This window comes from Aegilops tauschii, chromosome 3 (assembly GCF_002575655.3).
Source record: "Aegilops tauschii subsp. strangulata cultivar AL8/78 chromosome 3, Aet v6.0, whole genome shotgun sequence".
NCBI lineage: Eukaryota > Viridiplantae > Streptophyta > Magnoliopsida > Poales > Poaceae > Aegilops > Aegilops tauschii.
The window spans coordinates 594,396,148-594,421,109 of NC_053037.3; the positions used below are offsets into that span (position 1 = coordinate 594,396,148).

A 24,962-nucleotide genomic window follows, 5' to 3' on the forward strand; every position below is an offset into this window, starting at 1 on the left:
TTGTCTGGCTTTGGAATACGTATTGAGGTCCGGAGGGGAAACCTGTTGGCGTTGCACGTGGAATGATTGATGATTCCGGCGAGAGCCCGACCGGAGGACCGGTGACGCCATGAATGAATGAATGAATGATAGGCAGGCGACGTGGCGACTGGCGACGCTCCGATGCTGCATGCACTCATGCTTGTCTTGTCTTCTGCTTGCTTTCTCTAATCTAGTAGGAGCGGCATTGCTAATAACCACTCACGACGTGGCAACATTAGCACAAACATCACCAGAAGAACGATTAGATGCTTTATTCATTGAGACCGCCGATTAGATTAGATTAGATGCGCGAGCGATATTATCCTAGGAAAGGAAACCCGGCACCCAACAGCTGCCAACAGAGCTCCAAATACTATAACGGTGGCTGATTTATTCTCGCTTATTTTTAGACAGGTTCCCGTTTATGTTTGGATTCCACCATCATCACTGGCTATTTCGGGGAAGCACATCGCATCGCACCAGTTAATGGAGTTGCACAAATGGGGAGGGCGGTGCACGCGATGCTACGCTGCCAGGGCCTTCACTTGCCAATGCTTCATTCTCATGGAAATTCCGACAAGTCTTCTCAGTGTAATTGCAGATGAATTATGTAAGCCAAGAACCCAAAAAAAAAAAAACTGTCGAGTTCGAGTTATGGTAATGAACTAATGATACTGATTCACACATGCAGTCAGTCTCCTAACGCTTGCGTACATTAACGCTCCTTACTTTACTGGATCTTTGAGATGTTGCACATGGTTTTGCTTATTTTATTTCGATCTGAGTTGCTCTGCTTCATCAAGTTCCAAGATAAGCTTGCACCCGTTGATCAGGTGGCGGCAGCCCATTGTTTCATGTCCCTTCCACTTGACATTTTTTTTCTCTCGTTTTATCATGTGAGGACAAATGGATGATTTTGCCGCCGGCTTCTTCATATTTCCATTTTTATCTCTCTCATTCACAAGTCTGTGTAGTAAACAGTCTCTTGATATTTCCCTGAAAATTCATTGCCGCCAAGCGTACGTGCCAGTGCTGCCTTTTTGTTTGCTCTTCCTATTTTTTAAGCTTCACGAACCACTTTTGGCGCGCGAAACCTGATGAACCCCCGGCCTGCTCACCACGAATCCACCATCATCAGCTGTCGCCTGGTGGTTGAGGCTACTAATCATACATTGATCCCAGAGAAGGAGAAAGGGAAACACAATGATCCATCTTCTTGTACTACTCACTACTCACACTGTCTCCTCTCCTTACTGTCTGCTGAGATGAGGCGAAAGGCGATGGAGCGTGGAAAGGTTCATGGACCCTAGCTAACTATACTTAAAGTCTTTTCGCCAAAAAAAGAAAAACTATAATTAAAGTCGGGATCTTTGCAATGCATGTGGCGCTAGGTAAATTGCCAAGCAAATGTTGTCCTTGTCGTTGTCCTGCGGATATACTACTGCTCAACCTCGGTAAGCTGGCTTGGAGTTTCTCCGCAGCGACTCGAGGCGCAGCAGCGTCGGTAGGCTTGACCAACGCCACTGTACGTGCTAGCTAGGCCCTACAAAGACAAAGATGCCAGAATGAGAGTTTTTACTAGAGGAAATTGCATGCAGATGCAGGGTCTCTGCCGACGTCTGACCTTTATCTTTGCTTAATCACCCTTACAAACAGATTATAGCAATCCAAATTTCTCAACCTTGTTGTCCCTTTCGCTCCCGCTTTCTGGGGAGCTATGCGAAACTGCCAGCAAAAGCACTGTCATTGTCACTGATCCAAGCAAGCAAGCACACGTTCATAGAAAATAAGAGGTCAAACAAGAGAGAGTGCTCTGCGCTCTCTAAGAAAATTCAAAAACAAAAGCAAAACAATAAATAGCGCTCTGCTCTCTCTGATGCGGTCCTTGACAAGAAAAGATGAAATACTCGGGCCAATTTGCCAAAAGAAGGATGCCACTGGAACCATTGGGGTCTTCAAGTATTAGAAGTGCACGACAACAATGAGGATGCTCTTCTATGGCACAGTCGAAGATTTGTGGGACAAGTACTTCTAGATGTCCAAAAGCACATGCCTGAAACCGATGATCAAATTTGCTACTACAATGATGAAGGTGTTCGGACCGGAGTACTTGAGAGAATTAAATCCCGCAGACACATCAAGGTTCATAGCAATTGGTGAAGCAAGAGGCTCCCCATGTATAATTTGATCCTATGCTTGCATGCATTGTAAATGGAAAAAATGCCCCATATGCTCAACAGAGGCATTACCAAGGCCACTACAATGAGCCCACCATCATTTTTGAAACAGTTGCATCACATGACCTCTGAATTTGACATTTTTTCTTTGGTTTGGCTCGCTCTCACAATGGCATCAACATTGTGGTCTCCATTGTTTGTAAGATGGTGTGCGAGCGACGCTCTTGAGTGCAACTACATCATCGATGGTCATGAGTACAACATTGGGTACTATCTTTGTGATGGTATCTATCCTCCGTGTGTGATTTTTGTCTGAACAAAGGGTAACAAAAAATGTCACTTTGCCCATAGACAAGAAGTTGCTAGCTGAGAGGGCATTTGGAGCGCTCCAAACTCGCTTTACAATTGTCCGTTGATGTGCTAAACTACGGTCTCCACAGACACTGTGGGAGGCGATGACAGATTATGTGCTTATGTACAAAATGATTATGGAGGATGAGATTGATGGAGTTCGCCGTGGTTTGGATTTTTATGCTGTTGTTTTTATAATGTTTATGGTGTTTTGTGCTTCTCATGAACCTTTTATTATACATCTGGTCTCTTCCGAAAAAGAAAACCATTGTTTCATCCATCCCACCCACTTGCCATTTTCTTATGCGGGGACAAATGGATAATTTCGTCACCGGCTTCATCGTATTGCATTTCTTTTTTCCTTGGGAAACCTGTGTGCTAAACATGTTCTCAATGTAATTTTTTACAATACATTTGGTCATTTTCGGAAGAAGAAAAAAAGCCCATTGTTTCATCCATTCCACTTGCCATTTTCTTATGCGAGGACAAATGGATAGTTTTGCCACCGGCTCCATCGTATTGTCTTTCTTTTCTCTTTTCAGAAACCTGCGTACTAATTCCACTACTGCTGCTGTTCAGAACAGTCTGGTTGGTTTTCGTCTGCAAACCTGTGATCAGTGCCGCCTTTCTGTTTCCTATCTGTTTCTTAAAGCTTGAAGAAGCACTTTTGGCGCGCAAAACCTGATGAAGAACCCCGGCCCGTTAATCATCATCAGCTATTGCCTGGTGGCTGAAGCTACTACTAATCATACATTAATCCCAGAGAAACGGGAAAAGTGAAACACAATGATGCATCTTGTACCCACAGTGTCTCTCAAACTAGTAGGAGTAGTAGATGGATCGTACGGCGCTGGCAAACGTGGCTAGGAGTTGCAGCTAGGCGAGTTGATTATTGTGGTCATGTGTAGCCATGGGCCCTAGCTAGCTTAACTAAGCCGGGATCTTTTCCATGCATGTGGCGCTAGGTAAATTGCCAAGCAAATGTTGTCCTTGTCTTGCAGATGCTACACACACCTCGGTAAATTTCCTTGGAGTTTCTTGCAGCGACTCGAGGGTCGAGGGGGCGCAGCAGCGTCGGTTGTTTTGAGCAGGCGTCACTGTGCTAGCTAGGCCCTCCCTACAGAGATGAGGACATAATTACTACTACTTTTTGTTTGCGAGTTTTACTTTTACCGGAGGAAATTGCTTGTAGTATCTTGCATGCAGATGCAGGTTCTCAGCCGACGTCTGACCTTTCTCGCTAGTTAATCACCCCTGCAAACAGATTAGCAGTCCAAATTTCTCAACCTTGCGTTCGCCTTCGTTCCCGCTTTCCGGTGAGCTGCCAGCAAAATCACTGTCACTAATCATTCAAAAAAATTGAGACCAACCCAAGTCAGCATTTTTTTATAAAAGAAACTCGGCGAGCACCACACGTTCAAACCGGGACTTGAACTCGGGTGGGCTGGCGGCAACCTTAGCTGCCCAGCCAACGGGTCGACGCCCCCGTCCTCCACTAATCCATTCCAAGCACACGCTATTACTCCTACTAGAGTAGAAAACAAGAGGTCAAATAAGGGCGCTCCGCGCTCTCTGACGCGGTCCTTGACCGGAAAAGATGGAATATCTGTACCTCTGTCACTGTAGAACAGCAGTAATACTATTCTGCTAGGTGCATCGATCAGCCCGCAGCAGACGCGTCGGCATCTTTGCCCTGCAGCAACTTCCCCAGCGAGCTTGCATATTCCATTCGGCTCGGCTCGGCTCGGCTCCCCCTCGATCGTGTTCGTGTAGTTAACTACTCATCTTTCTGGCCGGTTTCCATGGAGACAAGTCAAGTGCAGCGCCTCGCTCTCTCGCTCGCGTCGCACTCGCATGTGATCCATCCCATCCAGTGCAACGCCGCGCCGCCAAACCCCAACGAATGGTCCCATTGGGTGCTGCCGCAAAGCTTCACAATCACAAGGCAGCAGCAAAGCTATACAGTACGTCTGCTGCGTGCTGCCTTTTCTCCTCGACTTTTCCGCGTCCGATCCGTGGGTTCGACCTTCCCTCCCACAAAGCTCAAGCAAAGAAACTACTCCATATTATTGCGTTGCATTGCCACATCGGTGAAAGTAGGTCGCACGTAGTCAAGTTTGTCTCGCTCCCCTACGTACAATAGAAGAACACCCGTGCGTTGCAACGGGACCACATTAACTTTAAAACTTCAATATCAATTATGTTAATATTACATTTAATATTCTCATACATATTAAGTGACATTGACGACCTTTTTTACCATCAAATTCTCACACACACCCTCTCCCTACCTCTTCCTCACTCTCTCTCCCCCTCTCCCTCACTCAGGAGGTGGGACGAAAATAAACCCGGGACGGAGACTACCAACTGAGACATTAGGAGTAGGGATCATTTAGTTGATAATAATAAATAAAAAACGGTGTTAAAAAGGAGAAACAGATTAGAATACATTGAAAAACCAAAAGGACGATGTAAAAGGGGATTCACCCTGCCCCCGGGCCTTGCCACCGAACCAGCTCAGCGGTCCAGTCCCCGCGCGGTCGTCTTCTCCTGTTCCCCGAGCCGTGTCACTACAGAGCCGGGCTCCCGCCAGACCACCTCGCTGGCATCGGAGGGGAATGGATAAGGGTGACGCCCTTCCTTCCCTGCCCACATGGCCTCACTCCTCCTCGACGCCCCCTCCCAAATCCACTTCTCCTCCTCGCTCGCTCGATCCCGTCGATCTAGACGAAGTCAGACGCCACGGCCACCATGACCGACCCCGTCCACATGGCCACTGTCCTCCCTGCAGGCTAGGAGCTTGTCGAGGAGCTCCGAACGCCTTCGCTACTTCGTCTGCACCAACGAGATCAAGTCCAGCACCCCTGCATCGACATCGCTGCCGTCTTCCTCAACCTTGGGCCACCGCGACATTGCCATTCGATCCGCGCCGCCCCGAGCTCCCATGTGTTCCCCTAGGGCGCCATTGACACCGCCATGATCTCCTCTTGCCTTTCCCCTGTTTCCCCTCTCGTTTGCTCTCGTTAGGTATTTCGCCGTGGCCGAGAACCGCCGTCCGCCATGGCCATTGCAGGAGTAGCCACCGAGCTCCTCGGATTGACCCCGCGGCACATGCCCGCTCCTATGCACGCCCATGCCCGAGCCCGCCGCTCTTCTTCCGCGCTCGCGGGGCCACTCCCTCTCCATGCCCACGCCCGTGCTACACCGCGTCGGTCGCGCCCGCCGCTGCCGTCGCGCTCGCCGCAGCCACCGCACCACTGTGCCCCGCGTGACACAAACCCTGGCCGCGCGCCACAATCTCGCTGGCTGCGCTCGCCCCGTCTGCTATCGCCTATCCCTTCGCTCGCCCCGCTGTCGCGCCCCTGCCTCGCGCCGCCTCCAGTCGTGGCCATCTTCTGCCGGCCGCCCCCTCAGCCACGCCGGCCGCATCTCTGCCCTCCACCGTCGGCCGCTCGCCTTGCCTGCTGCGTTTTGCTTCCTGCTGCTATGCGCTGCTCTACCGCTGGTACGCCGTGTTGGGGATCGTTGCAGAATTTTAAAATTTTCTACGCATCACCAAGATCCATCTATGGAGTTTACTAGCAACGAGGAAAAGGAGTGCATCTACATACCCTTGTAGATCGCGAGCGGAAGCGTTCAAGTGAACGGGGTTGATGGAGTCGTACTCGTCGTGATCCAAATCACCGATGACCGAGTGCCGAACGGACGGCACCTCCGCGTTCAACACACGTACGGAGCAGCGACGTCTCCTCCTTATTGATCCAGCAAGGGGGAAGGAGAGGTTGATGGAGATCCAGCAGCACGACGGCGTGGTGGTGGAAGTAGCGGGGATCCCGGCAGGGCTTCGCCAAGCGCAAGCGGGAGAGAGAGGTGTCACAGGAGGGAGAGGGAGGCGCCAGGGGCTAGGGTACAGCAGCCCTCCCTCCCCCCTTTATATAGGCCCCCTGGGGGGGCGCCGGCCCTGGGATCCCATCTATGGGGGGGGGCGCCGGCCAAGGGGGGGGGGAAACTTCCCCCCCAAGTCAGGTGGGCCGCCCCCCACCCCCAGGGTTCCCAACCCTAGGCGCAGGGGGAGGCCCATGGGGGGCGCACCAGCCCACTAGGGGCTAGTTCCCCTCCCACTTCAGCCCATGGGGCCCTCCGGGATAGGTGGCCCCACCCGGTGGACCCCCGGGACCCTTCCGGTGGTCCCGGTACAATACCGATAACCCTCGAAACTTTCCCGGTAGCCGAAACTGGACTTCCTATATATAATTCTTCACCTCCGGACCATTCCGGAACTCCTTGTGACGTCTGGGATCTCATCCGGGACTCCGAACAACTTTCGGGTTTCCGCATACTAATATCTCTACAACCCTAGCGTCACCGAACCTTAAGTGTGTAGACCCTACGGGTTCGGGAGACATGCATACATGACCGAGACGCCTCTCCGGTCAATAACCAACAGCGGGATCTGGATACCCATGTTGGCTCCCACATGTTCCACGATGATCTCATCGGATGAACCACGATGTCGAGGATTCAATCAATCCCGTATACAATTCCCTTTGTCAATCGGTACGTTACTTGCCCGAGATTCGATCGTCGGTATCCCAATACCTTGTTCAATCTCGTTACCGGCAAGTCACTTTACTCGTACCGTAATGCATGATCCCGTGGCTAACTCCTTAGTCACATTGAGCTCATTATGATGATGCATTACCGAGTGGGCCCAGAGATACCTCTCCGTCATACGGAGTGACAAATCCCAGTCTCGATCCGTGCCAACTCAACAGGCACTTTCGGAGATACCCGTAGTGTACCTTTATAGTCACCCAGTTACGTTGTGACGTTTGGTACACCCAAAGCACTCCTACGGTATCCGGGAGTTGCACGATCTCATGGTCTAAGGAAATGATACTTGACATTGGAAAAGCTCTAGCAAACGAACTACACGATCTTTTGTGCTATGCTTAGGATTGGGTCTTGTCCATCACATCATTCTCCTAATGATGTGATCCCGTTATCAATGACATCCAATGTCCATAGTCAGGAAACCATGACTATCTGTTGATCAACGAGCTAGTCAACTAGAGGCTTACTAGGGACACGTTGTGGTCTATGTATTCACACATGTATTACGATTTCCGGATAACACAATTATAGCATGAACAATAGACAATTATCATGAACAAGGAAATATAATAATAACCATTTATTATTGCCTCTAGGGCATATTTCCAACAGTCTCCCACTTGCACTACAGTCAATAATCTAGTTACATTGTGATGAATCGAACACCCATAGAGTTCTGGTGTTGATCATGTTTTGCTCTAGGGAGAGGTTTAGTCAACGGATCTGCTACATTCAGGTCCGTATGTACTTTACAAATATCTATGTCTCCATTTTGAACACTTTCACGAATGGAGTTGAAGCGACGCTTGATATGCCTGGTCTTCCTGTGAAACCTGGGCTCCTTGGCAAGGGCAGTAGCTCCAGTGTTGTCACAGAAGAGAGTCATCGGGCCCGACGCATTGGGAATCACCCCTAGGTCGGTAATGAACTCCTTCATCCAGATTGCTTCTTGCGCTGCCTCTGAGGCTGCCATGTACTCCGCTTCACATGTAGATCCCGCCACGACGCTTTGCTTGCAACTGCACCAGCTTACTGCCCCTCCATTCAAAATATACACGTATCCGGTTTGTGACTTCGAGTCATCCAGATCTGTGTCGAAGCTAGCGTCGACGTAACCCTTTACGACGAGCTCTTCGTCACCTCCATAAACGAGAAACATATCCTTAGTCCTCTTCAGGTACTTTAGGATATTCTTGACCGCTGTCCAGTGTTCCATGCCGGGATTACTTTGGTACCTTCCTACCAAACTTACGGCAAGGTTTACATCAGGTCTGGTACACAACATGGCATACATAATGGACCCTATGGCCGAGGCATAGGGGATGACACTCATCTTTTCTCTATCTTCTGCCGTGGTCGGGCATTGAGCCGTGCTCAATTGCACACCTTGCAATACAGGCAAGAACCCCTTCTTGGACTGATCCATATTGAACTTCTTCAATATCTTGTCAAGGTACGTTTGTGAAAGACCAATGAGTCGTCTTGATCTATCTCTATAGATCTTGATGCCTAATATATAAGCAGCTTCTCCAAGGTCCTTCATTGAAAAACACTTATTCAAATAGGCCTTTATACTTTCCAAGAATTCTATATCATTTCCCATCAATAGTATGTCATCCACATATAATAAGAGAAATGCTACAGAGCTCCCACTCGGTTTCTTGTAAACACAGGCTTCTCCATAAGTCTGTGTAAACCCAAACGCTTTGATCATCTCATCAAATCGAATGTTCCAACTCCGAGATGCTTGCACCAGCCCATAGATGGAGCGCTGGAGCTTGCATACCTTGTTAGCATTCTTAGGATCGACAAAACCTTCCGGCTACATCATATACAATTCTTCCTTAAGAAAGCCGTTAAGGAATGCCGTTTTGACGTCCATTTGCCATATCTCATAATCATAGAATGCGGCAATTGCTAACATGATTCGGACGGACTTCAGCTTCGCTACGGGTGAGAAAGTCTCATCGTAGTCAACCCCTTGAACTTGTCGATAACCCTTAGCGACAAGTCGAGCCTTATAGATGGTCACATTACCATCCGCGTCTGTCTTCTTCTTAAAGATCCATTTATCTTCTATGGCTCGCCGATCATCGGGCAAGTCAGTCAAAGTCCATACTTCGTTTTCATACATGGATCCTATCTCGGATTTCATGGCTTCTAGCCATTTATCGGAATCCGGGCCCGCCATCGCTTCTTCATAGTTCGAAGGTTCACCGTTGTCTAACAACATGATTTCCAGGACAGGGTTGCCGTACCACTCTGGTGGGGAACGTGTCCTTGTGGACCTTCGAAGTTCAGCAGTAACTTGATCCGTAGCTTCATGATCATCATCATTAACTTCCTCCCCAGCCGGTGTAGGCACCACAGGAACATCTTCCCGCGCTGCGCTACTTTCCGGTTCTGAAGGGGTGACTATCACCTCATCAAGTTCCACTTTCCTCCCACTTAATTCTTTCGAGAGAAACTCTTTCTCCAGAAAGGACCCGTTCTTGGCAACAAAGATCTTGCCTTCAGATCTGAGGTAGAAGGTATACCCAATGGTTTCCTTAGGGTATCCTATGAAGACGCATTTTTCCGACTTGGGTTCGAGCTTTTCAGGTTGAAGTTTCTTGACATAAGCATCGCATCCCCAAACTTTTAGAAATGACAGCTTAGGTTTCTTCGCAAACCATAATTCATACGGTGTCGTCTCAACGGATTTCGACGGAGCCCTATTTAAAGTGAATGCGGCAGTCTCTAAAGCATAGCCCCAAAATGAGAGCGGTAGATCGGTAAGAGACATCATACATCGCACCATACCCAATAGAGTGCGATTATGACGTTCGGACACACCATTTCGCTGAGGTGTTCCAGGCGGCGTGAGCTGTGAAACGATTCCACATTTCCTTAAGTGTGTGCCAAATTCGTGACTTAAATATTCTCCTCCATGATCTGATCGCAGGAACTTTATTTTCCTGTCACGTTGATTCTCAACCTCACTCTGAAATTCCTTGAACTTTTCAAAGGTTTCAGACTTGTGTTTCATTAGGTAGACATACCCATATCTACTTAAATCATCAGTGAGAGTGAGAACATAACGATAGCCACCGCGAGCCTCAACACTCATTGGACCGCACACATCAGTATGTATGATTTCCAATAAGTTGGTTGCTCGCTCTATTGTTCCGGAGAACGGAGTCTTGGTCATCTTACCCATGAGGCATGGTTCGCACGTGTCAAATGATTCGTAATCAAGAGACTCCAAAAGTCCATCTGCATGGAGCTTCTTCATGCGTTTGACACCAATGTGACCAAGGCGGCAGTGCCACAAGTATGTGGGACTATCGTTGTCAACTTTACATCTTTTGGTATTCACACTATGAATATGTGTAACATCACGTTCGAGATTCATCAAGAATAAACCATTGACCAGCGGGGCATGACCATAAAACATATCTCTCATAGAACAACCATTATTCTCGGATTTAAATGAGTAGCCATCTCGAATTAAACGAGATCCAGATACAATGTTCATGCTCAAAGCTGGCACTAAATAACAATTATTGAGGTTTAAAACTAATCCCGTAGGTAAATGCAGAGGTAGCGTGCCGACGGCGATCACATCGACCTTGGAACCATTCCCGACGCGCATCGTCACCTCGTCCTTCGCCAGTCTCCGCTTATTCCGCAGCTCCTGTTTTGAGTTACGAATATGAGCAACCGCACCGGTATCAAATACCCAGGAGCTACTACGAGTACTGGTAAGGTACACATCAATTACATGTATATCACATATACCTTTGGTGTTGCCGGCCTTCTTGTCCGCTAAGTATTTGGGGCAGTTCCGCTTCCAGTGACCACTTCCCTTGCAATAAAAGCACTCAGTCTCAGGCTTGGGTTCATTCCTTGGCTTCTTCCCAGCAACTGGTTTACCGGGCGCGGCAACTCCCTTGCCGTCCTTCTTGAAGTTCTTCTTGCCCTTGCCTTTCTTGAACTTAGTGGTTTTATTCACCATCAACACTTGATGTTCCTTTTTGATCTCCACCTCCGCTGATTTCAGCATTGAATATACCTCAGGGATGGTCTTTTCCATCCCCTGCATATTGAAGTTCATCACAAAGCTCTTGTAGCTTGGTGGAAGCGACTGAAGGATTCTGTCAATGACCGCGTCATCCGGGAGATTAACTCCTAGCTGAGTCAAGCGGTTGTGCAACCCAGACATTTTGAGTATGTGCTCACTGACAGAACTGTTTTCCTCCATCTTACAACTAAAGAACTTGTCGGAGACTTCATATCTCTCGACCCGGGCATGAGCTTGGAAAACCATTTTCAGCTCTTCGAACATCTCATATGCTCCGTGTTGCTCAAAACGCTTTTGGAGCCCCGGTTCTAAGCTGTAAAGCATGCCGAACTGAACAAGGGAGTAATCATCAGCACGTGATTGCCAGGCGTTCATAACGTCTTGGTTCTCTGGGATGGGTGCTTCACCTAGCGGTGCTTCTAGGACATAATCTTTCTTGGCAGCTATGAGGATGATCCTCAGGTTCCGGACCCAGTCCGTATAGTTGCTGCCATCATCTTTCAGCTTGGTTTTCTCTAGGAACGCGTTGAAGTTGAGGGCAACGTGGGCCATTTGATCTACAAGACATATTGTAAAGATTTTAGACTAAGTTCATGATAATTAAGTTCATCTAATCAAATTATTCAATGAACTCCCACTCAGATAGACATCCCTCTAGTCATCTAAGTGAAACATGATCCGAGTTAACTAGGCCGTGTCCGATCATCACGTGAGACGGACTAGTCAAGATTGGTGAACATCTCCATGTTGATCGTATCTTTTATACGACTCATGCTCGACCTTTCGGTCTTCCGTGTTCCGAGGCCATGTCTGTACATGCTAGGCTCGTCAACACCCGTTGTATGCGAACGTTAGAATCTATCACACCCGATCATCACATGGTGCTTCGAAACAACGAACCTTCGCAACGATGCACAGTTAGGGGGAACACTTTCTTGAAATTATTATAAGGGATCATCTTACTTACTACCGTCGTTCTAAGCAAATAAGATGCAAAACATGATAAACATCACATGCAATCAAATAGTGACATGATATGGCCAATATCATTCTGCTCCTTTGATCTCCATCTTCGGGGCGCCATGATCATCTTCGTCACCGGCATGACACCATGATCTCCATCATCATGATCTCCATCATTGTGTCTTCATGAAGTTGTCACGCCAACGATTACTTCTACTTCTATGGCTAACGCGTTTAGCAATAAAGTAAAGTAATTTACATGGCGTTATTAGATGGCACGCAGGTCATACAAAAAATAAAGACAACTCCTATGGCTCCTGCCGGTTGTCGTACTCATCGACATGCAAGTCGTGATTCCTATTACAAGAATATGATCAATCTCATACATCACATATATCATTCATCATATCTTCTGGCCATATCACATCACAAGGCACATGCTGCAAAAATAAGTTAGACGTCCTCTAATTGTTGTTGCAAGTTTTTACGTGACTTCTATAGGTTTCTAGCAAGTACGTTTCTTACCTACATAAAACCACAACGTGATATGCCAATTTCTATTTACCCTTCATAAGGACCCTTTTCATCGAATCCGTTTCGACTAAAGTGGGAGAGACAGACACCCGCTAGCCACCTTATGCAACTAGTGCATGTCAGTCGGTGGAACCTGTCTCACGTAAGCGTACGTGTAAGGTCGGTCCGGGCCGCTTCATCCCACAATACCGCCGAAACAAGATAAGACTAGTAGTGGCAAGAAAAATTGACAACATCTACGCCCACAACTGCTTTGTGTTCTACTCGTGCATAGTAACTACGCATAGGCCTGGCTCATGATGCCACTGATGGGGATCGTTGTAGAATTTTAAAATTTTCTACGCATCACCAAGATCCATCTATGGAGTTTACTAGCAACGAGGGAAAGGAGTGCATCTACATACCCTTGTAGATCGCGAGCGGAAGCGTTCAAGTGAACGGGGTTGATGGAGTCGTACTCGTCGTGATCCAAATCACCGATGACCGAGTGCCGAACGGACGGCACCTCCGCGTTCAACACACGTACGGAGCAGCGACGTCTCCTCCTTCTTGATCCAGCAAGGGGGAAGGAGAGGTTGATGGAGATCCAGCAGCACGACGGCGTGGTGGTGGAAGTAGCGGGGATCCCGGCAGGGCTTCGCCAAGCGCAAGCGGGAGAGAGAGGTGTCACGGGAGGGAGAGGGAGGCGCCAGGGGCTAGGGTACAGCAGCCCTCCCTCCCCCCCGTTATATAGGCCCCCTGGGGGGGCGCCGGCCCTGGGATCCCATCTATGGGGGGGGGGCGGCCAAGGGGGGGGTAACTTCCCCCCCAAGTTAGGTGGGGCGCCCCCACCCCCAGGGTTCCCAACCCTAGGCGCAGGGGGAGGCCCATGGGGGGCGCACCAGCCCACTAGGGGCTGGTTCCCCTCCCACTTCAGCCCATGGGGTGTTGGGGAACGTAGTAATTTCAAAATATTTCCTACGCACATGCAAGATCATGGTGATGCATAGCAACGAGAGGGGAGAGTGTTGTCCACGTACCCTCGTAGACCGACAGCGTAAGCGTTATCACAACGCGGTTGATGTAGTCGTACGTCTTCACGATCCGACCGATCAAGTACCGAACGCACGGCACCTCCGAGTTCTACACACGTTCAGCTCGATGACGTCCCTCGAACTCCGATCCAGCCGAGTGTTGAGGGAGCGTTTCGTCAGCACGACGGCGTGGTGACGATGATGATGTTCCACCGACGCAGGGCTTCGCCTAAGCTCCGCAACGGTGTTTATCGAGGTGTAATATGGTGGAGGGGGCACCGCACACGGCTAAGAGATCTCAAGGATCAATTGTTGTGTCTCTGGGGTGGCCCCCTGCCCCCGTATATAAAGGAGCAAGGGAGGAGGAGGCCGGCCCTAGGAGGGGGCGCACCAAGTGTGGAGTCCTACTAGGACTCCCTAGTCCTAGTAGGATTCCACCTCCCATATGGAATAGGAAAAGAGGAAGGGAAAAAGAGAAGGAAGGAAGGGGGCGCCCCCCTTCCCTAGTCCAATTCGGACCAGACCAAGGGGAGGGGTGCGGCCACCCTTGAGGCCCTTTTTCTTCTTTCCCGTATGGCCCAATAAGGCGCAATACGTATTCCCGTAACTCTCCAGTACTCCGAAAAATACCTGAATCACTCGGAACCTTTCCGAAGTCCGAATATAGTCGTCCAATATATCGATCTTTACGTCTCGACCATTTCGAGACTCCTCGTCATGTCCCCGATCTAATCCGGGACTCCGAACTCCTTCGGTACATCAACATACATAAAGTCATAATAAAACTGTCATCGTAACTTTAAGCGTGCGGACCCTACGGGTTCGAGAACTATGTAGACATGACCGAGACACGTCTCCGGTCAATAACCAATAGCGGGACCTGGATGCCCATATTGGCTCCCACATATTCTACGAAGATCTTTATCGGTCAGACCGCATAACAACATACGTTGTTCCCTTTGTCATCAGTATGTTACTTGCCCGAGATTCGATCGTCGGTATCTCGATACCTAGTTCAATCTCGTTACCGGCAAGTCTCTTTACTCGTTCCGTAACACATCATCCCGCAACTAACTTATTAGTCGCAATGCTTGCAAGGCTTATAGTGATGTGCATTACCGAGTGGGCCCAGAGATACCTCTCCGACAATCGGAGTGACAAATCCTAATCTCGAAATACGCCAACCCAACAAGTACCTTTGGAGACACCTATAGAGCACCTTTATAATCACCCATTTACGTTGTGACGTTTGGTAGCACACAAAGTGTTCCTCCGGTAAACGGGAGTTGCATAATCTCATAGTTAGAGGAACATGTATAAGTCATGAAGAAAGCAATAGCAACATACTAAACGATCGGGTGCTAAGCTAACTGAATGGGTCAAGTCAATCACGTCATTCTCCTAATGAGGTGATCTCGTTAATCAAATGACAACTTATGTCTATGGCTAGGAAACATAACCATCTTTGATTAACGAGCTAGTCAAGTAGAGGCATACTAGTGACACTCTGTTTGTCTATGTATTCACACATGTATTATGTTTCCGGTTAATACAATTCTGGCATGAATAATAAACATTTATCATGATATAAGGAAATAAATAATAACTTTATTATTGCCTCTAGGGCATATTTCCTTCATGGGGCCCTCCGGGATAGGTGGCCCCACCCGGTGGACCCCCGGGACCCTTCCGGTGGTCCCGGTCCAATACCGATAACCCTCGAAACTTTCCCGGTAGCCGAAACTGGACTTCCTATATATAATTCTTCACCTCCGGACCATTCTGGAACTCCTTGTGACGTCCGGGATCTCATCCGGGACTCCGAACAACTTTCGGGTTTCCGCATACTAATATCTCTACAACCCTAGCGTCACCGAACCTTAAGTGTGTAGACCCTACGGGTTCGGGAGACATGCATACATGACCGAGACGCCTCTCCGGTCAATAACCAACAGCGGGATCTGGATACCCATGTTGGCTCCCACATGTTCCACGATGATCTCATCGGATGAACCACGATGTCGAGGATTCAATCAATCCCGTATACAATTCCCTTTGTCAATCGGTACGTTACTTGCCCGAGATTCGATCGTCGGTATCCCAATACCTTGTTCAATCTCGTTACCGGCAAGTCACTTTACTCGTACCGTAATGCATGATCCCGTGGCTAACTCCTTAGTCACATTGAGCTCATTATGATGATGCATTACCGAGTGGGCCCAGAGATACCTCTCCGTCATACGGAGTGACAAATCCCAGTCTCGATCCGTGCCAACTCAACAGACACTTTCGGAGATACCCGTAGTGTACCTTTATAGTCACCCAGTTACGTTGTGACGTTTGGTACACCCAAAGCACTCCTACGGTATCCGGGAGTTGCACGATCTCATGGTCTAAGGAAATGATACTTGACATTGGAAAAGCTCTAGCAAACGAACTACACGATCTTTTGTGCTATGCTTAGGATTGGGTCTTGTCCATCACATCATTCTCCTAATGATGTGATCCCGTTATCAATGACATCCAATGTCCATAGTCAGGAAACCATGACTATCTGTTGATCAACGAGCTAGTCAACTAGAGGCTTACTAGGGACACGTTGTGGTCTATGTATTCACACATGTATTACGATTTCCGGATAACACAATTATAGCATGAACAATAGACAATTATCATGAACAAGGAAATATAATAATAACCATTTATTATTGCCTCTAGGGCATATTTCCAACACGCTGCTGCGCCATGCCCTCGACACCGCCGTGGACAAATGTGGCAGAGGGATTGTTAATGGAGTACGAGAAGGAGGTGGCGGAGAATGTGTGGAGAGGCAGGAGGTCTGGGGCGGTGTCACCTGATTGTGGTGGAGGTGTTTATGCGAGAAGGAGCCGGAGTGGAAGGAGATGTCACAATTGGAAAGAATCGCAAAAAAAATCATAACCCGGAGATCTCAGTTCAAAAAAAAATGGTAATATCGATGGAGGGGTGATTTCCTTCAATAGGTGGAAAACATAGAAAATATTGGTTGTTATCAAGCAAAGGTAAAAATTTAGGAAAGTTAGGATTTTTGAACTGATTTCTATGTAAATGGGGTTTTATTGTTTGGTAACGTGATATCAGTACCTGCCCGTTTGTGACGTGTCTGATTAGAAAAGTTTGCAAATGTTAAGAAACTATTTATTGGGAGGAAAGTTGTGACGTGTCTGTTATTTGTTTCCTAAAACAAATTTCACTAATAAGAGAAATCGGTTGATTTAGATATGTTAGGAAAGTTAGATTAAAATGTATTATTTGTTTCCCGAAAATATGTTATTTGTTTACTAAGACAAATTGAACCAATAAAAGGAATCGATTGATTTGCATAATTTAAGGAAGTTAGATTAAAATGTATTATTTGTTTCCTGAAAATCTGTTATTTGTTTCTTAAGACAAATTGAACCAATAAAAGGAATCGATTGATTTGTATAATTTAAGGAAGTTAGATCCGTGATTTGTTATACGTTAGGAAAGTTCTGGTTGAAATTAAGAGTTGAGAGAAAAATAAACCGATGAACCAGAGTGGGCGGGGGTGGTGGGAGGAGAGACGAAAAAAATCAGCGAAAATAAACCGCGGACCAGGGTGGGAGGGGGTGGTGGGAGAAGAGACGAAAAAAAACCAGCGAAAACAAACAGCGAAAACGATTCACCAACTCGTCTATTAGGAGTAGAGATGCACATGTACATGCACTTTCCCTTTGCAGTTGAGGCAGCGGCAAGTGGCGCCGTGCCGTCTTTAGCTGAATCTTCTTCCCGCGCATGCACAATTGCACATGCAGATGCAGACGCAGACGCAGACGCAGACGTGCTTCTTTACCAACAGCAACAGCCCAAGAAAATGGGATCCGAGGCGAGCGTGCGTGCTCTTTTTGTTGCTTGGCAATTGGCATCAAGCAAGCAAATTAAAGCCTCGGGAGAGCTTCGCAGTAGCTTCCTCTGCTCCGCTCCCCTGTCGTATTTGGAGCAAAGCGATCGGGGCATCAAACCAAACTAAAACTATATACACGACTGCTCTATCCTTAAAAAGCATCGCCTACTGCACCACCACCATCATGCTTTTGGGAACTGCCGCTAACTCATCCACTGTGAAGCTTAAAAAGTGTATATGTCCTAAATATTTGATTGATGAGCTTGTCGCGCCCACAGGCAGTGGAAAGGATCTTAAATTAGAGAAAAGAAGAAGATTATATTATGTGAAGTGCAGGGAGCAAGACGGGTGGGGTGGATATATATATATGCTGCTCCAACGTTGCACCCACTCAAAGATGCAAATTCTGCTAGCTTAGCTCCAGGGAGGCGCCAATTTTAAAGATGCAACATTTTCCGGCCAATGCGCCCCAGCACAACCCCGACACCGCCAGTTTCTCCTGCATATTCGTCATTTCCATGACTGCACAAAAGTGTCTGCTTTACCATGATGAAGCGCTGGTATAGTCCTGGCCTCCTGGCCTCTAACTTGTAGTACTATTTTCTAGGACGTCTCACACAGACAAACGAATGTGCATAAATTAGACCAGCTAAACCAAGATTCGATATAAATTGATGCATTTAGTACAAATTTACATTTTTGTGGGATTTGCGGTGTGCCAGTGCCACTTGCATAGTTGCATTCCTACCCTCTGTCCTCTGATGACCGTGTAACCGTATTCATTACTCTCATTTATAAACAAACTCAAAGGGACATGCCTACAGCTCTGATGCATGTATCAATTCTCCCTCATAGAGTGTTTTCTATACATGGGGTATATATGCGTCAAGCACGAAGTAAAGGCCCGCTCGCTTGCGCTCGCCTCAGCCTGGCTCGCAAGAAAGTGCCGATCTGAGCGTTTCCAGCGAGCCACGTCCAGAGATGCTTTAAGTTCCGTGCTATGCAGGCCCAACAGTATATGCAGCCAACCAAACATCTCATTTCCTTCCCGTACGGGTCTGATTAAGCCTCATACAGGCAACCAAACATGCCCTTTCTGAATTATGAGCAACGCCACCGTCTCTGCCGACGTCTTACCTACCTCTCTAGTTAATAACCCCTGCAAACAGTTTAGCAGCCAAAATTTCTCAACCTTGGTATCGCTTTCGTTCCCGCTTTCTGCGAAGCTGCCAGCAAAAACATTTCGAAACCTTTTTTTTTCGAAACAAGCTGCCAGCAAAATCACTGTCAGTAATCCTAGCACACGCTCTTTAGTAAACAAGAGGTCAAACATGGGCGCTCTGCGCACTCTGATGCGGTCATTGAGCAGCAAAGACGGAATATCTGCATCTCTGTCAGACTGTCACTGTAGAACAGCAGTACTCCACACACTATTCTGCCAGCTGCATCGATCAGCCCAAAGCACATGAGCCGTGTTAGACTATATAGTTCCCCGTACATGTGTATGTATCACGTAATGTTGTATCATGTATCAACTAATTATATATATATATATATATATATATATATATATATATATATATATATATATATATATATATATATAGGGTCGCGCTATTCGTCACCCTGGATGAGGAATAGTTATTCTTCACCCCCTCTCTATTTTGACATCAATGCACCGTATTTTTACGTTTCGTAAATTTTGTCTTATTTCATACGTAAAAAAAGAGCGTAAGAAAATACATACTTGCCGTAAAAAATATTTTATGTTACGTAAAGTTACGAACGTAAAAACATACATAAAATGCGATATTTCTGGTCTTATAACCTATTTTTTTGTTTTCTTATACCAAATTTTACGTAGTGAATCAATATGAATGTAACTATTTGTATTTCAAATGTAATTTATTTATGAAGCGATCATAAGATTACCTCGGACGAAGAATAACTTATTCTGCAACCTGGGTGATGATGTGTGTGTGTGTGAGATAGGCTATTCCTAAAGGGTTGTGCCGGTTCCCGCAAAACCTATTGTCTCACATGGTATCATCCTAGGTCAAATCGCTTCCGCCTAAAACCCTACCTTGCCGATCGCGCCGCCGCCATGTCGTGCGCCGCCGCCTCCGGCTCCTCTACGGCCAGCTACCTGCCGGCCTCCCTCGCGGCCCTCCTCTCCCGCCCACTCGACTCCGCCGCGGCTCAGTCGATCCCGATCGGGACGAGGAGCGTAGGCTCTTTTTTCTCCAACCAGCTCTCGGTCCCCTCGTCGTCGGGCCAGGCGCTGGTGGTTCACACATCCGGCGCCACATCGGGTGCCTCGTCGCCCGCCTCCATCGGCGACGCATCGGTCGCCCCGTTGGGTGCGGTCACCCCGTTGAGTGACGCTGCTATCCAGCCCTTTGCGCCGTCGGCGTCCGCGTCGGCCATGATGTCCGGCCTCTCTACAACGGGCCCTGCTTCCGCGGCGCCTGTTCCCGCGGCTGCAGCCGCGTTGTCTGCCCCTATGGCGTATACGCCTCGGGCAACCTACTCCACGGGCTCCCTGCCGCCGCCGCCGTTTCACTTCGGCAACCTCATCACCATCAAGCTGTCGTTGGACAACTACATCTTTTGGCGTGCGCAGGTCCTTCCGCTCCTTGGGAGCCACTACCTTCTTGGCTACGTCGACGGCTCCCTCCCCTGTCCCCCCTCGCTGGTAGATAGCGTGCACGGCCCGGTCTAGAATCCGGCGCACCGTGTTTGGACAGGGCAGGATCAGGCGAACCTCTCCTCCATCCAGGGGTCGCTCACTCCGGCTGTTGCCGGACTCGTTGTCTTCGCCAAGATGTCTCAAGAGGCATGGACCATCCTCGAGCGCTCGTTTGCGGAGCAGTCGCAGGCCCGTGTCTCTGCGCTCCGTCGTCAACTTGGGGAGTGTGAAAAGCTTGACTCCACGGCCACTGAGTTCTACAACAAGGTCAAGGGCCTTGCCGACACGTTGGCCTCCATCGGACAACCGCTCACCGACTCCGAGTTCAACTCCTTCATTGTCAATGGCCTTGACGAGGAGTATGATGCCTTGGTCGAGATCATTAACGAGCGGGGCAACTCGACCCCCATGATGGCGCATGAGGTCTTCTCCCGCCTTCTCCTCACTGAGCAGCGGGTCGAGTCGCGCCGCTCCAAGAGCAGTCACGGGTCCCTCTCGGCCAACGCCGCCACCAAGGGTGGCCGCCACCCCTCGTCGTCCAAATCTCCCGCGGGGCTGCCACTGCCGCCCGCCTCGGCCCCCCTTCGTCCGCAACTTTACCGGGGGCTGGTGGTAAGCGTGTGTGTCAACTTTGTGGCATTGAGGGGCACTGGGCCTCTAAGTGTCACAAACGCTTCCAGAAGAGCTTCCTTGGTCTCGGCAATGATGGCAAGGACACGCGCAACTTCGCGCGTCAGGTTGCCATGGCCGACCGCCCGGCGTCAACAAAGCAGCAAGGGCAACAAGGGCACACTCAATCCTACTCTATTGACCCGCACTGGTATATGGACTCTGGTGCAACGGAGCATCTGACGAGTGAGATGGGGAAGCTCCATACTCGCGAACCCTATCATGGCTCCGGCAAGATCCACACCGCCAATGGAGCAGGTATGCATATATCTCATATTAGTCAAGCATCTCTTCTCACTAGGCATGCAAATAGGAGTCTTCAGCTTCGCAATGTTCTTAGAGTTCCATCTATGACACGTAATCTTCTTTCTGTTCCTAAACTCACACGTGATAATAATGTGCTTTGTGAATTCATCCTTTTGATCTTTTTATTAAGGATCGGGGCACGAGGGACATTCTTCTTAGCGGGCGTCTGTGCCAGGGCCTCTATTGTTTTGAGCATCCTGGCGTTGCTCGTGTTTTCAGTGGAGTTCGGGTCTCTTCGTCATAGTGGCATGCTCGTCTCGGTCATCCAGCCACACCTATCGTTCGTCATGTTTTGCGTCGTCATGAACTTCCTAGCATGTCTAGTAATAAAGATGTAGCAGTGTGTGATGCTTGTTAGCAAGGGAAGAGTCATCAACTTCCTTTTTCAGAGTCTAGTCGTGAAGTGAAACATCCTCTTGAACTTGTGTTTTCAGATGTATGGGGACCTCCTCAGACTTCTGTTAGTGGTCATAATTATTATATCAGTATCATTGATGCTTACAGTCGCTTTACTTGGCTTTATCTTATTAAGCGTAAATCTGATATGTTCGATATCTTTGTTCAGTTTCAAAAACATGTTGAATGCCTTCTCAAGCATAAAATTGTTCATGTTCAGTCGGACTGGGGGGGGGGGGGAGTATCGCAACCTCAACTCCTTCTTTCAGTCGCTTGGGATCGCTCACCGTTTAGCATGTCCACATACACATCAGCAGAATGGTTCTGTGGAGCATAAGCATCGTCATATTGTCGAAACTGGTCTTACTCTTTTGGCCCATGCATCGGTTCCTTTTCGGTTTTGGAGTGATGCTTTCACCACTACATGTTTTCTTATAAACCGTACTCCCACTCGTGTTTTGAACATGAAGACTCCCATTGAATGTCTCCTCAATGAACAACCTGATTACACCCTTCTCAAGGTTTTTGGGTGTGCTTGCTGGCCGCACCTTCGTCCATATAACAAACGCAAGCTGGAGTTTCGATCCAAAAAGTGTGTCTTTCTTGGTTATAGCTCCCTTCATAAAGGTTACAAATGTCTTCATGTTCCCACTAATCGAGTCTATATATCTCGGGATGTTGTGTTTGATGAGCATGTTTTTCCCTTCGCCAAATTTCCTGTGTCTACTGCTGACCCACCATCCATGCATTCATCCTCCATTGCCTCAGACCAATTTGATGATGTTGCATACTCTCCTATATTGTTGCCTAACCATGGTGCAAGCACTGGACGTGGAGCTCGTTTGAAAATTTTAGAGGCGCCGACGCCTCCTTCGTCAGCCTCTCTAGCGGCTCACGTCGATCTGCATTGGCCTCGACTCTCGCGCCCATGCACGTGAGCCCGACCGCCCAGCGACCCCGCTCGCTTCGGCGCCCCTGGCCTCTGGGCCGCCTGCCTGGCGCCTCTGGCCTCGGGGTCACCCGCCTTGGCGCCCCTGGCCTCTGGGCCGACCTCGCCGCTACGGCCCGCCACACCGGCCTCGCCGTTACGTTGGCCTCCCACGCCGGCCTCGCCTGTTCGGCCTGCGACGCCAGTTTCGCCTGGGCTCGACTCACCTGGGTCGGTGGCGCCACTGGCCCGGGCTCGTTGTCGTCGGTCCTGGCTGGGGCGTCTCCCCCGCTGGCTGAGGCGTCTCCTTCATCGCCATCGTCGCCACCGTCGACTGAGCGCTCCTCGGCTCTTGTGGCTCCTGCGGCTCCTCAACGACCACATATGCGGAGTTGCAGTGGCATTTTTCAGCCCAAGCAGCGTCATGATGGGACGGTTGCTTGGTTGGCTGCATGTCTGGCTGCTGCTCGTGTGGATCCGGCCTCTGAGCCTCGTACGTATCAAGCTGCTCTGAGTATACCTCATTGGAGAGAGGCTATGGAGCAGGAGTATCATGCTCTTCTTGGTAACAAGACATGGACTCTTGTTCCGCCACCGCCCCGTGTTAACGTCATTGACTCTAAATGGGTTTTCGAAGTGAAGAAACATTCTGATGGGTCCATTGAGCGCTACAAGGCATGTTTGGTTGCCAGAGGTTTTCGGCAGCGCTATGGTCTTGACTATGAAGACACCTTCAGTCCGGTGGTTAAGCCTACTACCATCAGGCTTCTTCTCTCTCTTGCAGTCACTCGGGGTTGGTTTCTTTGTCAGCTTGATGTACAGAATGCTTTCCTTCATGGTGTCTTGGAGGAGGAGGTTTACATGAGGCAACCAACTGCTTTCTCTGATCCTGATCGTCCTGATTATCTGTATCGTCTCACCAAAGCACTCTATGGTCTGAAGCAGGCTCCTCGTGCTTGGCATGCCCGTCTTGCGACAGCTCTTCGTGCTCATGGTTTTGCATCATCGACTGCTGACTCCTCATTATTTCTTCTACAGAGTCTTGAAGTTACTATCTATCTGTTGGTCTATGTGGATGATATTATCCTTGTCAGTTCTTCTCAGTCGGCTGCTACTACTCTTGTTCAGTCTCTTGGTGCTGACTTTGTTGTCAAAGACCTTGGGAAGCTTCACTACTTCCTTGGCGTGGAAGTTGCTTCTTGTTCTGATGGTCTTGTTATGATGCAGAAGAAGTACTCCTTGGATTTGTTGCAGCGGGTTGGGATGCTTAAGTGCAAACCGACGACTACACCTATGTCTCCCACTGACAAGACCACTGCTGTGGATGGTGAGCTTCTGACATCTGCTGATGCGACACAGTATAGGAGCATTGTTGGTGGACTTCAGTACTTGACGATCACACGCCCAGATATTTCCTTTGCCGTCAACAGAGTATGTCAGTATCTACAGGCACCTCGTGACACTCATTGGTCTGCTGTTAAGCGCATATTGCGCTATATTCGTTTCACATTGTCCTATGGTCTGCACATTCGACCAACTACCTCTGGGGTTATCTCGGCGTACTCTGTTGCGGACTGGGCAGGTAGTCCCGATGACAGGCGATCCACGGGGGGCTATGATGTGTTCTTTGGTTCTACCTTGATTGCCTGAAGTACTCGGAAACAAGCTACTGTTTCGCGTAGCAGTACTGAAGCTGAGTATAAGGATGTGGCTAATGCAACTGCAGAGATTATCTGGATACAGTCTTTGCTTCAGGAATTGGGTATACCTCAGTCACAGTCTCCTATTCTTTGGTGTGATAACATCGGTGCTGAAAGATCGTGGATGTCGCCTAGAGGGGGGGGGGGTGAATAGGCGCTTTAAAATAATTACGGTTTAGACTTGAACAAATGCGGAATAAACCTAACGGTTAATTTGACAAGCACAAAACCTAAAACAACTAGGCTCACCTATGTGCACCAACAACTTATGCTAAGCAAGGTAAACAACTAAGTGATAGCAAGATATATGACAAGAAACAATATGACTATCACAAAGTAAAGTGCATAAGTAAAGGGCTCGGGTAAGAGATAACCGAGGCACGCGGAGACGACGATGTATCCCGAAGTTCACACCCTTGCGGATGCTAATCTCCGTTTGGAGCAGTGTGGAGGCACAATGCTCCCCAAGAAGCCACTAGGGCCACCGTAATCTCCTCACGCCCTCGCACAATGCAAGATGCCGTGATTCCACTAAGGGACCCTTGAGGGCGGTCACCGAACCCGTACAAATGGCAACCCTTGGGGGCGGTCGCCGAACCCGTACACTTTGGCAACCCTTGGGGGCGGTCACCGG

At 48.7% G+C, this 24,962-nt stretch overlaps 1 protein-coding gene across 1 annotated transcript; it reads left to right on the forward strand.

Moving 5' to 3' along the window:
• The first annotated feature begins 20,464 nt into the window (after positions 1 to 20,464).
• On the forward strand, positions 20,465 to 21,886 carry LOC141020767 (uncharacterized). Its single transcript, XM_073495711.1, has 3 exons — positions 20,465 to 20,941; positions 21,010 to 21,256; positions 21,870 to 21,886. Exons 1-3 carry the CDS (start codon positions 20,465 to 20,467, stop codon positions 21,884 to 21,886), a joined length of 741 nt encoding a protein of 246 aa, XP_073351812.1.
• The last annotated feature ends 3,076 nt before the right edge of the window (positions 21,887 to 24,962 follow it).

Coding starts and splice junctions, on each gene's coding strand:
- LOC141020767 (XM_073495711.1), top strand. CDS start 20,465: ATGTCTCAAGAGGCATGGACCATCCTCGAGCGCTCGTTTGCGGAGCAG. Junction 20,942..21,009: donor AACTTTACCGGGGGCTGGTG/GTAAGCGTGTGT, acceptor AAACGCTTCCAG/AAGAGCTTCCTTGGTCTCGG.